The sequence below is a fragment of the Triticum urartu genome, chromosome 3A (assembly GCF_056163025.1).
Source record: "Triticum urartu cultivar PI428250 chromosome 3A, HENAU_Tu73, whole genome shotgun sequence".
In the NCBI taxonomy this organism is placed as follows: Eukaryota; Viridiplantae; Streptophyta; class Magnoliopsida; order Poales; family Poaceae; genus Triticum; species Triticum urartu.
This window is the reverse complement of record NC_141875.1, coordinates 1,704,344-1,717,602: the sequence shown is the minus strand read 5'-3', so window position 1 is coordinate 1,717,602 and position 13,259 is coordinate 1,704,344. Positions and strand designations below refer to the sequence as shown.

Sequence of the window (13,259 nt, the reverse complement as noted above, 5' to 3'; positions counted from 1 at the left end):
GATTTAGGCGCATGCATCATCAAGGGCACCATTTTCTCATATTCGTTTTCTAGCAATCTTGTTGAGCAACAACATGCATATAACTTTCCAGAAATCTTTGCATATTCCAGGAAGAATACCTGAGTATAATATTTTCTTCTTTATAGATGCCACATATATCCCTATAAACAGAAAACTGAACCATATATATTTTTCCAATAGGGGGCACGGGAAGATGGGCAAAAAATTGCTGTAAAGATTCTTCATGACATGCCAGGGCATGACGATGTGCAATTTGATAAGGAATTTTACAATCTTGTAAATTTGCAACACCAGAACATCGTGGAGTTAGTTGGTTATTGCCATGAAACCCGCCGAGAATACTTGCCGTACAACAAACCTAAGGTTCTTGCTAATGTGACTAAGAGAGCGCTTTGCTTTGAGTATATGGAAAATGGAAGCCTTAGCGACTGTCTTTCTGGTAAATGTATAATGATGCTTCACTTGTATACGTAGAATGTCAACCTTTCATTTTCTGTATATATGTTTCAAGAATTCTAATATTTTTTTACTTATTTTAGACGAATTTAAGGGACGTGGTTGGCGCAATCGCTACGCTATAATTAAGGGTATTTGCAATGGTTTGAAGTACCTTCACGAGGAACTGAAGACTCCCATTTTTCATTTGGATCTAAAACCGGCAAACATATTGCTGGATAAGAAGATGATCCCGAAAATTGCTGATTTCGGATTATCCAGATTCTTCATGGAAGATAAATCCTATAGCACTGATAGTCCTATAGGAACACGGTAAGCTTATTCTACATGTGAAATGTTTAATTTCTCTCAGTACAGAATTCCTATTTTCGTCAGTCAGTAACAGTACGCGTTGTGTCGTGCTTGCAGTGGGTACTTACCACCGGAGTTTATAGATCATGGCATAATCTCAAATAAACTGGATATATTCAGCCTGGGAGTTGTAGTTATAAAGATAATTGCAGGTTCCAAAGGCCACTGCAGAAGTGCTGAAATGACCTCTGAGCAATTCACTGAGATTGTAAGGATCGTATTTATTGATATCGGATGTACATTGTCATTCTGCTATTCTGTTTTCTTTTACCGACCATTCTTTGTGCTATCATTATCCAGGTACATGGGAATTGGATGACTAGGCTACAATCAGAGGCATCAGGTGATTTGTTGGAGTCGTATTCTGAACAAGTAAATAGATGCATCGTCATTGCTTTGAGCTGTGTGGAGGATGATCGACAGAAAAGGCCAACCATAGGGGACATCGTTAATATGCTAACTGATACAGAGACACCAGAAAACTATCATGGGGCATTAATTGACCAGGTATGATTGTAGTCGTTTTTCTTGTTTTCCCATCCTACAAAAACAAGTGCCAAGCTTGAACATATATATATTGCTGATGCTTCCGACCTGAAAATAGTATTCCAATGGATATTAATATTCTTAAGTTTGACGGGTTGGATGGTGCACCCTGATACTGTAGATGAGCACTTTCATGGTAAAGGACACTGGCTTGAAAGATGTTCATCCCCTAAGCGCTGTCTGTGCAACAACGGGTGAGACGAAGACATCTGAGGTTTGTTGTTGATCTTGATGGATTTGAACGTGATCAAGTAGACGCCAGGATATTCTCTGATTTTTTTCCCCGTATATTTCACCTTCTGTTTTGGGCCTGGGACGGCACATGTTTTGATCAACCATGCTTACTTCAGGTCATACTTCGTGATGGTGACCGTATATTAAGGTCAATGGATGTGCACCCTACAGAGCCTTGGTGAGTTCAAACTTCTAGCCGTATTGTTTGTTACCTAAAAAGGCTTCCGCCCCGCTTTATATATAAATCAAAGATCACCAACGTCCCGATACAGACGCACGCCACCACAACAACGCACACACCCAAGGCATGATACACAGGCGCTGAGCGCAGCAACACCACCCCTAACTACGAAGAGATGAAGCCGCATACGACGATCCGAGGACTCCAAGGCGGCGCCTTCAGCAAGGACACGACACCGGAGCGCTGTCACCGCCCGATCCAAGGATCAGAGTTTCCCCTAGAGCCCACGATGGGCGATGAGAGCCGCGACAACGCCTTCAAGAAGGGAACGAGTTTCGCCGCGGCCGGTCTGTCCGCAGAAAGAACAGGTTTTCACCTCGGCCACCCCTCACCGCCACCGAACGCCGCACCCCGGCTACCAAGCCGCCCGCACGGCCATGGCCACCCGGCAACACCAAGCCGTAGCCTCTGCCCAAAAGCACCACGCTACCACCACCGGGGCCGCCGCCCCGGCATCCAAGACCTAGGCACCACCTGAACCGAGACCCGCCGCTACCCCAACCGAAGAGACGAGCGGAAAGGCCCCGCCTTTCACACCCCTGGACGACCCCAGCGCTGAGGCCCAATAGGCTGGCCAAAACTGGCCTCCATCGCCCATCCTGCAGCCCCGAGTGTGAGACGAGCTTTGTCCTACTGCCGGGCGCGAGACGAGCTCCATCCTGCTGCCGGGCACGAGACAAGCTCCATCCTACTGTTGGGCACGAGACGAGCGAAGGACCGTAGCTGGGAGAGGGCCAGTCCTTGGACCGAAGTAACGCCCGGACGACGAGGAGATGGAGCGACGGTCGAAGCGGTCCGGACGAAAACGAACCGACGCCGGAGATAGCCGGCCGTCGCCGCGGGCGGATCCGCCAAACCACCGTGTAGCTGCCGTGCCCCCGGGAGGCCATCACCATGTGCCGGACCTCCATGCGCCGCCGCCCACGGCCGGAGCAACGGCTACAACAGACTGCGGCCCCACCCGCGCCGTCCACCCGGATCCCCCCCCCCCCAGATCCAAGTCGAACGCGCCGCCACCCGCCCTGCAGCCGCGCAACAGCCACCCCAGCCACCCATGAAGGCTGGAGGGAGACCTCCAGGAGCGGGAGGAGAAGCCACCGGCGGCCACCGAGCCATCCGCCGCCACCACCGCCTGAATCAGGCCTGGACCGGACCAGATCGGGCCGTCGCGGCCGCGACGGGCACCGCCACCACGCAGCCCACCGCGTTGGGCCACACGTCCGCGACGCCGCGCCGACACGCCCTGCGCCCATGCATCGCCACCATTCGAAGCTTCACGGCCCGCGCCGGCCGTCTCCGAAGGGGGGGCGAGAAACCCCACCGCCGCCGACCGGGCTTTGCCCGACGGCGCGAGCCTGCGGCGGTGAGGGGAGGGAGGACGGCCCGGCGGCGGCACTAGGGAGAGCCCCCCCCCCCCCCCCGCCCCCCCCGCGCGCGCGTTCGCTCGCGGGAGCGACGCGGGAGGGGAGGGGAGGGTCCACAAAACTCGGTATTGTTTGTTTGGTGTGGGTACAAAGTGACGTGCACTTTCATCACTTCGGAAACCAGGCCTTAGCCCTGCATTATAGATAAAGCAACCAACCAAAGATCCATTTAAGAAGTACAAAGGTAAAGGAAGTCTGTCGTAGAACAAGGTACATAGAAACAGGTAAATAGAGAGTCTGTTGTAGTAGGCTATCCTTCTGTTGTCTCAGAACTTGTAGTCTTGGTTCAGCTACTTTGGTTGATCCTGAGCGTTGGAAACAGTTTAGTGTGTATGGTTTGCCTCATTTTAATAAAATGGGGCGTGGGGAAACCCCTTTTCATTAGAAAAAATAAAATACACAACCAAACAAGCCCCCAAAAACAGGAAACAGGTAAATAGAGGCGAGGCGACCGGCGCTAGCTCGTCGGAACCAGACGACTCGCCACCACTTGAAACCGGAGAACCATCAAGTCAAGGGTGTCTCACTCCCGGAGTCTCACAGGAAGCCGTCACTGCTGCATAAAAGCAATAAACGCAAATGAGATCAGTCGCATGTTGCAGCGGTTCATGAACAACCACAAGCTTATTTCGGCATGTCCAAAGGGCCCAAGCCATGGGTGCAAAGGAGAACAAGAGGAGGCCTCTCCTCCAACCGGTGAGAGACTCAATAATTGCCACAAGGTCATGCAAACCTGCCGGGCACCAATGGCACCCCAAGGCCTCGCGAAGGCAACCCCAATGGAATTTAGCCTCCATGCACAAGAAGAAAATATAAGAAAAATCCTCGCCCACCCCGCGCAGAGGGAAAAGGCCATCTTCAGGGCCATTCCTCTTCAGCACTTTAGAGAACCCGACGGGAAGCAGCCATGGGTGAGCTGCCACAGGAAGATCCGAATCTTGAGCGGGACGCGCATGGCCCAAAGCTCAGCAACCAAACTGGGGCCATGCCTAGCCACTAGGGAGTGTTAAATAAACCTAGAGTTGAACACTCCCGATGGCGAGCACTCCCAGGACACTGAGTTTCGCGAGCCTGGGGAAAGCCAACCCCCACCCATCATGACCAGAGCCTACCACTCAGTTGTCTCCTTAGCACTGAATGGCCAGTGAAACGAGAAATTCTAGTGGCATTACGACAGACCACGGCAACTTTAGCGGCAGACTCGTTACAAATGGCAAAGAGGGATTAGAAAGAATCCTACAGCGTGGCATGCGGCTAGACTAGGGACCCCTCCGGAATGAGGTGATTACTAGTTTGCATCGACCGCTAGAACATGGAACCATCCTTTCGAGAGCATGCGAGAAGAGGGTGGTCATAAAAGTATTACTTTGATCAGATCAAGCCAAAGCCCCCCCCCCCCCCCCCCCCCTCACCTGAAGAATCCACCAGATCAATTTCAGGAATAGAGCACATTGATGTCCCGGGACGCAATAATCCCTACACCACCTTGATCTATGGGATGGCAAACCTGCGCCCATTTAACCATGTGGTACTTATGCTTCTCATCTGGTCCTTGCCAGAGGAAGCGATAAACCTCCTTGTCCATCTATGTGTGGATCCCATGGAGGAGAAGGTACAAGCCCATAGGAACATGGGTAGGGTAGAGTATTAATTTGGATCTTTTTAGCAACTTTGGACATGAACTTGCCCCGGGAGGGCTCCACACGGGACCAAAACCACTCCACTAGTAGGCCTCAGTCCTAGATTAGGATCCGCTAGTCAGTAATTGGAAAACCCAGGTAGGTAATGGGGAAGGCGTGGGGCGACAATTCGGGTTATTTGCAATGCGTTGCTACTCGTCTGGTGAGTAACCCAAAAGCACGACCTCGCTCTTGGGAAATTTAGTCTTCAAACCAGACATCACCTCAAAACAAAGTAAGAGACCGGCTCCACCATGGTCGGATCCCTCCACCATGAACATCGTGTCATCCACATACTAGAGGTGGGTGAGACCGCCTATAGCGATCAAGTGGAACACAACCCCATGGATGTGGCCAGCCTCTCTGGGCTTATCCAGAATATATGCAACGACATCGGCGATGACGTTAAATAGGAGCGAAGAGAGAAGGTCCCATTGGCACACACTATGGGTGGACTTGAAGTAAGGTCCTGGCACACCATTGGTATTGATGGGCATGCTACACAAGTTGCATCACCCAGGTCATCCCATGGTCATCAAAGCCCCTCCGCTCTAGGACCCGATGAAGGAACGAGCACTCCAAGTGGTCATATGCTTTCTAGAAGTCAAGTTTAAGGAAGACCCCCCTCTAGCGCTTCAACTTAACTTCACGGAGAACCTCAAAGCACGAGCACCCCATCTAGCTAGGAGTGGATGAACCTATCAGCAATTGGAACCAGGTGCATTGCGCACTCCTTCCAAATATGCACTGAAGGACGATGATCATAGTAATAGGACTAAATTGCCTAATGTCGTTGGCCCCAAGAACATTGGGGATAAGGGGACGACCCTGAAATTAATTCATGGCATGTTAAGGGTCCCGATAAAAAAGTCCCAAAACATCCGAACCACCACTTCCTTGGTGGTGCTCGAGAACTTGGTGAAAAATATCAGTGGGAGGCCATCAAGACCCAGGGTTGAGCTTGTTTGCATGTCCCCCGAGGCCGCCTCAATTTCTTACTAATGGAAAAGAAGGGTGAGGGTCTCATTCTCCGGCAATCAAGACCCTCGACTCCATGGGCAAGAAATTAGGGCAAGGGCACCCCCCCCCCTACTCCGAGCGGCCTCAAACAATGCCTTATATAAGGCATATGTGTGCTCCTGGATGGCGCGAGGCTCTTGAATGAAGGACCCATGCTACTACAAGGTTGTCAGCATTAACCGGCCAAAAACCATCATTAGTGGCCAGTTGGCGACCCGTCAGTGATGACTACCTTAGCACTGACCGATCAGCTGACATGTGATTACTAGTCATCACTGGTTGGCCAACTGGTTAGTGGTGACTATTGATGGGGCGACATGGGATAGACCAGTAGTGATCGACCATTCACTTTGGTCGGCATATGATGACTTGTGGTGCCTTTGGTAGCAGGGGTTGCAATGCTAGCACACTGTTCTAGCAGTGCTGCCCAGACTACACCGCCTCATACAAAGATACATTACATCATCAACATTGCATTTCATAGCATCACATACAAAACAGTATCAACATTGCATATCATCCCATACACAAATACATTGCATACCATAGCCTCACATACAAACAGTATCATCATTGCATATCCTCAATATTTCATTTCAACATTTTTAACTTACGTGCATGTATACATTGTTGCCGTCGTAAAGTATATCAAATCTATCCATCTTACCTCTTCATGTCTGGACCATTGATCCTTGTCAGATATCTGCTTGACCAACTCACTACAAATATTTTTGCCAAATACGGAGGTTCCTTGATATCCTAGCCCCAAATGTGATGGTTTTCTGTAATTTACTTTGAAATGAGAGAAGAGAGGTTGGGAGAGGGGAGGCAGCGGAAGGATCAGGAGAGGTCAGAGAAGCGTCTCATCACCACGCAAGATGCACAAACCTTAGAGCCAGGTTGGCCGGTCCCTTTTGGATCCAAAGCCATCGGATGGCAGCCTCAGGGGTCCATGAGTGTGCAAAACAACATAGATCCATTCCCGCAATGCCGCTCACTTTAACTGGGACATGCCGAACTGAATCAAGGGAGCAACTTATCCACGTGTGCCACCTGCAGGGGGCACTTTCCCCTAGCATAGGACGTGTCATCAATTGGACGCTTCTCCCATAGGAATTTTTTCTGTGTTTTCTATTTTTTTATCTTCCAGGTTTTTCTCGTTTTTTGATTTATTTATTTTCATATTTGTTTTGTTTCTGTTTTTTTGGTGGAGCATAGGTGCTTCACATAGCAGAACATATGTGCTCCAGGTGGGAGCACAAGTGTGGATCATGCAGGAGCATAGTTTTTGCTTCACATTCAACGCAAGGGTTAGTATTAGGTGGAAGCATGAGTTAGTAATAGGTGGGAGCACGGGTTAGTTCATATTGGGTGGGAGCACAGTTGTGCTGCACGTTCGAAGCATAGGTTAGAACTAGGTGGGAGCACGAGTTAGTACTAGGTGACAGTACGGATTAGTTCATATTGGGAGCATAGATTGGTGTGGTTAGCAACGCACATGTTAATACTAGTTGGGAGCTTGTTCTGATGCACAAGTTAGGAGCATAGGTTAATACTAGTTGGGAGCATAAATTTCGCTCGAAAATAAGTTCGTTAAGACCTATGAATATGAGATTAAACCTGAAAATATCTACACGATGAATACAATGGTGAAAACGGTTTGTAATTTGTACCGGCGGTTCATGAGATATTTGTTTTTTTAACGGAAAAACTAACGCCCACACGTGTGGGTGTTTGCACATCGCTCACACGTCTCCATCACCACTCATTTTGCTACGTATGAACAGATGACATCAGCAGAAATCTTTTTGGTTTTCGGCTTAAAAATGTTTTATCTCTTAATTATAAAAGCGAATTAAAAATCCATTTTCACCATTAAATCCGTCTCGACGAGATCTTCAAAACTAGACCCCATGTTGATATGTTTCGACGAAAAAAAAATTTGCCCAAAAGTTGCCATGATGTTTACACTGTAGTTGCAATAGTGTTTAAACTAAAGTTGCCATGTGGTAATTTTAGTTTGTAGATCATGGCAATTTTAGTTTTTTTATGATGGCAATTCCAGTATTTTGACCATGAAAATATTTTTTTGTATGAACCATGGCAATTTTAAGTGCATGTATCATGGCAATTTTAATTTATGGTGCATGGCAAGTCTAGTTTCTTAATTCCTCATTTTATAATATGTCAAAATTTACTTTTAAATGTAGAAGAAAATAGCTGAAATATATCATGGCAACTTCAGTATAAACATCATGGCAATTCATGTGCAATAGACACAGCAACTTTTAACTAAAAAAATTCGTCGAAATATATTGATATAAGATCTAGTTTCGAAGATCTCGTCGTGAGGGATTAAATGGTGAAAACGGATCTTCAATCGGATTTTTCATTTAAGAGATAAAAAATTTTAAAAACAGAAAATCCAAAAAGATTTTCACGTGCATGCATGTGGTGACATGACGTAGTCTATGTGCTATAGGGCGTGTGGGCGGGTTTGGCTCCCACCACACGTGTGGGCGTTAGCGTTGTCCTTTTTTAAACGGGTCTAGAAAGAAACACACAACCAAGCTCACATTCCTCATGCAGGGGTGTAAAAAAAATAGACCAATACTCTCTAGTGGTGACAACTGGTCCACCTGCGCTGCATCATTTTTCACCACCAAAGGAGTCTGGGATAATCTTTGCAAGGGGTACCTCTTAATTGGTGATTTCGCTGAATGGAGTACCCCAGACATCTTGGCTGGGGCAGTGGGCAAGGAGAGAGCTGGGCCAACCTAGGCCTTGGTACCGGTCCATCTCAAGGGGAGTGGGGACGGTTTCGCGGTGGAACCCTTGCCCCATCCGCAAGAGGGTCGGCGGTGACGGCCCTGCGCACACCAGGGAAGCGCCAAACGACGGTCGCACTCGAGAGCAACACAGCAGATGGACCGCGTGCCTCACGTTGCCATACTTCAACTGGCTGCGACACCATGTTCTACCTTCGCAGCGAACAACCCCGGCGGGGAACGCCCATGCACCCAAGACAAAGACAACTCGATGGTGGGGAGACAAGCCCCGGGCTGCTAACTTTGAGCCAGCGCACCTGGCCACTGCAACAATGCGCGACCTTGGGCGTCACCGCCGCAGTGGCGATGAAGTCACCAAGGTTGCTAATGCAGCCCTCCTCCTCCTCCACAAAGTTTTCCCAATGGGCCACGAGGCCTCCAAGGCGCCGACACCAAGGTCGGGCTACCGGCGAGGGCGATTTCAACTGTTGTGCATAGAGAGCGCCGCATATCATGTAAATTTTCTGGAAAACGATGGAATCACAAGTTTGGCCTAACAATATACAGCTAAATGCATCATCCCATTACCTGTACGCTCGACCTTGATCTTGGTCACGACTCACGTGAACATTTTTTGATAAAGGCGCTTTTGTTAACTCAAAATATAGCATCGAGCAGATACAAAGCACAAAGATCGACACACGCCTCTGCATAGCTGAGATGAACACAACCATCAAACGAATAGTCTAACGAAGAATATAAAACAACAAAGTGGCAAAAAGCCATATGAGACCGAAAATATGCCTATGTCAACGAAGAAGGTGGTCCGATTCAGAGATTATGCTGTCACCCATGTTGGGTAAAAACCTCCTCGGGTACCATCTCCAACCGCATACACACCGCCCTGAACAGTGATTGGTACTCAGTTCAGTGCAGAGTAGACCACGTATGAAGTCAGTACGTACAATGGTAAATAACCTCCATAGGAGAATTGATTTTGCCATTAAAAACACAATCATTTTTACATAGCCAAATCTACCATAGTCGCTCCCACCCATATTACTGTGCTAAACATATTTGGTATTCCATCAATCCAGTGGCCATATATATTGGCAAAACATGTTGATGGATACAAATTTGACGCTATTTGAATGCCTAATCATGTAAAACGCGCAAACTTGCATTGAAAGAAGAGTTGTTCGATTGTCTCGTTACGAGTACAAAAACTACACTTCTTGTTTTCTTTCTAATTGCGTCAAGCGAGGTTGTCTTTAGTTAGCACAACTCCTCACCGAAGATACCACATGAAAATCTGAACTTTTAGTGGCATATTCGATTTTCAGATTTGTTTATTATTGTCCATTGGAATCTCTGTTTGAGGGAGTGCACGGAACATAGAGAACTGCAATGGACTCAGATGTAGTAAGATTCCAGCGAAACACATCCCGCCCTTGTGTCAAGTTAATCGAATCCAAACCGGATATAAAATGTTGTCATGACACAACGCGGAGGCTAATCAAATCCTTCCTAAATGATATATCTGGTGGGGAAGAGCTCATCATGTGTGGAAGAGTATCATTCTTATCGTGTACAATCAGTTGTGTGTGAGCATATATGTAGTTTGATAAAAACAACGTGTTGGTCTGGAGCTAACACTAGCTCATTAGATTTTAGGTTGACGGCTTAAAATAGTATTCCCTCCATCCCGCAATATAAGAGTGTTTTAGTGTTAAAAACACTCTTATATTATGGGATGGAGGAAGTATAATTTAGTATATAATTAATAGATATGTAGATAGATTCAAAACCATACAATCGATTATAGTGCAGCTCAAAAAATATGTATATATACATTTTGCATGTAAACTATGTAATCCGGCCCAAACGGATACAATTTTCTTTTGCTTCAAGATTGATGGATTTTTCCCATAAAAAATATATTTGTAAATAAAAAATAGTATTAAGCTATCTCGTGCATGTGCACAGGTTGATGACTAGTTTTAATAATTATTTTCTATGCCTGCTATGTTTTTTCGTGTCACACGTAGGATTTTGGCAGGCTATATGAGTCGACTTGTCATTTGGAACTACAAGACCCAGGTACGTATGTACGTAGGATGCAGCCGTATTCTTGTTGGGATGCAATGATGGGCTGGGCCCTCACATTGTATATTACACACTGATTTCCAATTGTATCCATATCTTTTGTGCCATGCAGACAAAAATGATGGAGCGTGAATTCTACCCTGGGTTTGCTCATGCCATAAGAACCTTTGTCTTCACTTTTGTGGTTGTTTCCACTGTTAGGTTTATCGTGAAGTCAACGGAGCAATTGTTCGTGGTGGGTGATGACACCGGGTACATCCACGTGTATGAATTTATGACAATGAAGAGAGTCAAGGAATTCAAAGCTCACGGCGATGATGTCACATCATTCGCCGTTCACCCGACCCAACCATTTGTGCTGTCGGCATCTAAGGACAAACTGATCAAGCTGTGGGACTATGAGAAGGGCTGGGTGTGCATTCGGACATTCACGGGCCACTCAAGCTGGGTGAACCAAGTCAAGTTTAATCCGCATGATGCCAACACTTTTGCCAGCGTCTCCTTTGACCGCACAATGAAGGTTAATTAATATTCCTTCTTTTAATACTCGTATAAACTTGTGCTACAAATAAATATTGTTTGTCCATCTGGTATGATTTATTTATTTCTCGTCCACAGATCTGGACAATCTTTTCTCCCATCCATGTCACCAGCCTCGACTGCGAAGATATGCAGTGGTCTGTTGATTACTATCCCACGGGTGGCGATCAGCAGCACTACATGGTTACAGGATCATACAATGGGACGGCACAGGTATGGCTTCTAGAAAGATCATCTTCTTAATTCAGCAAACAAACAAATGATATCAGATGTTGTACTGCGTGGTTGCATGCATGCATGACTCACATCTCAAATTAACGTCTCACATGCCGCAGATCTGGGATTTGCGGACACAGACGTGTATCTGTGAAATCAATGGGCCACGTACATTCGGATTAACGTATCTCAAATCAACACCCTGTCAAGTTGGTGTGGTCGATTGCCACCCAGATCGTCCGGCAGTGTTGGTTACTGCATCAGAGACCTACGGTGTTTCTCTCCACGACTCCACAACCTACAGGTATAACGCTCCGGCAGCCGCTACTATACACTGTGGCCTCGTACTACTCCCCAGGGCCATAGTTCTTTTCTAATTTTCAGGGTCCCACTAAAGGAACACATGTGATGGTCATTATAATAAAAAAAATGTCCATGTTGGATCTTCTTTGAACAACAATCACATAGTAACACGAGAATGTTTTTGGGTCAGAATCCATCCGGGATAAAGCAGACGACCCAAAAATAACGCTCCAACTACAAGCTTGCTAACTTCAAAATTAAAATAAAAATTTACAGGCTTGCTTTCCAGTTCAAGTCCTTGTATTACAAACCAGAGGGCCAAGAGCATGGCTACACCATTTTCCTCCTCTAAGAATTTTGGAAATTAACAGTAGGATTCATAATTTTGCAGGTGTGAGAGAACGGTTCATTTCGATCTTCGCGATGTTTTATGTCTTGCATACATCAAGGCCACAAAAAGGTAACAGAAGAATTTCATACAACTCTTGTATTTTACCCCCGCACATCATCTTTTCATCAGTAGATAACGTGCTAACAAACTGAAGCCATCTCGTCCGCACGAAGAATCCTAGCATTCCTAGCCAAATCTGCCAACATCCAAGCTCAACCAGCCCTTTGAGCAAAGAAAAGCATAGTCAACGACTGCTTGTTGCTTGCACACATTTAAGAATGACGGAATGGGGTACGGAAGCACTGCTCTTTCATTGGTATTAGAATCTTGGGAAATGAGATCAAGTAACTAAGGTGCATGCTTCCAAAAATTGTTAACGGTTTGTAAATTAGGCCTCCTCCAATGCAAATGTGTTTAGGTAAGGTGCTAAGTGCATGAAATGGCATAATAGCAACTAAAGTCCCCAATGCATAGGTGCTCAGATTCTTATTATAATTAGTTGTAGGTTTAAATTGTGTTTTCACTTATAGGTCTCCCTAAAATGGAAAACTTCATTGAACCTACATGCATGTCTGTTGTTTAGATACTGTGATTTCAGTTAAACCTGTTTATGAAAAGTTGATCTCGCATCGATTTAACGTAAACTCTGTTTGGATACCATAACCAATCCCTGGATTACCAAACATGGTATCGCCTACACCTGTAATTTGTGTTTTGAGAAATGATTAATTGTCATTTTATGAAAACTCACTCGGTGAGCCAACTGCATCGTCGTTTCCCCAAAGCCAATCTGGGATATGCGAGGCTCTTGCTATGGTGGTGGTGGTGCCACCACCGCGGCATGTAGTGTCAGCCTTGAAAGACTTTGCCAGCTGTGTTGGCGCTTGTTTGTCGTCATCGCCACCGCCGTTCCACCATCAAAGCAGTCTGCCACTGCCAGCCCTTGCCCATGGTCGCTGCCAC

At 46.6% G+C, this 13,259-nt stretch overlaps 1 protein-coding gene across 1 annotated transcript; it reads left to right on the top strand.

Annotated features, from left to right (window-relative positions):
• Positions 1-249: 249 nt before the first annotated feature.
• LOC147977523 (cysteine-rich receptor-like protein kinase 37) lies at positions 250-1,790 on the top strand. Its single transcript, XM_087545790.1, has 6 exons — positions 250-460; positions 561-789; positions 949-1,036; positions 1,252-1,335; positions 1,496-1,588; positions 1,725-1,790. Exons 1-6 carry the CDS (start codon positions 250-252, stop codon positions 1,788-1,790), a joined length of 771 nt encoding a protein of 256 aa, XP_087401916.1.
• The last annotated feature ends 11,469 nt before the right edge of the window (positions 1,791-13,259 follow it).

Excerpts from the sequence above, each read along its gene's own strand:
- LOC147977523 (XM_087545790.1), top strand. The coding sequence starts at position 250 with ATGCCAGGGCATGACGATGTGCAATTTGATAAGGAATTTTACAATCTT. Across the intron at positions 1,336-1,495 it reads ATGGGGCATTAATTGACCAG|ATGAGCACTTTCATGGTAAA; the intron begins GTATGATTGTAG and ends CTGATACTGTAG. Across the intron at positions 1,589-1,724 it reads GTGAGACGAAGACATCTGAG|GTCATACTTCGTGATGGTGA; the intron begins GTTTGTTGTTGA and ends TGCTTACTTCAG.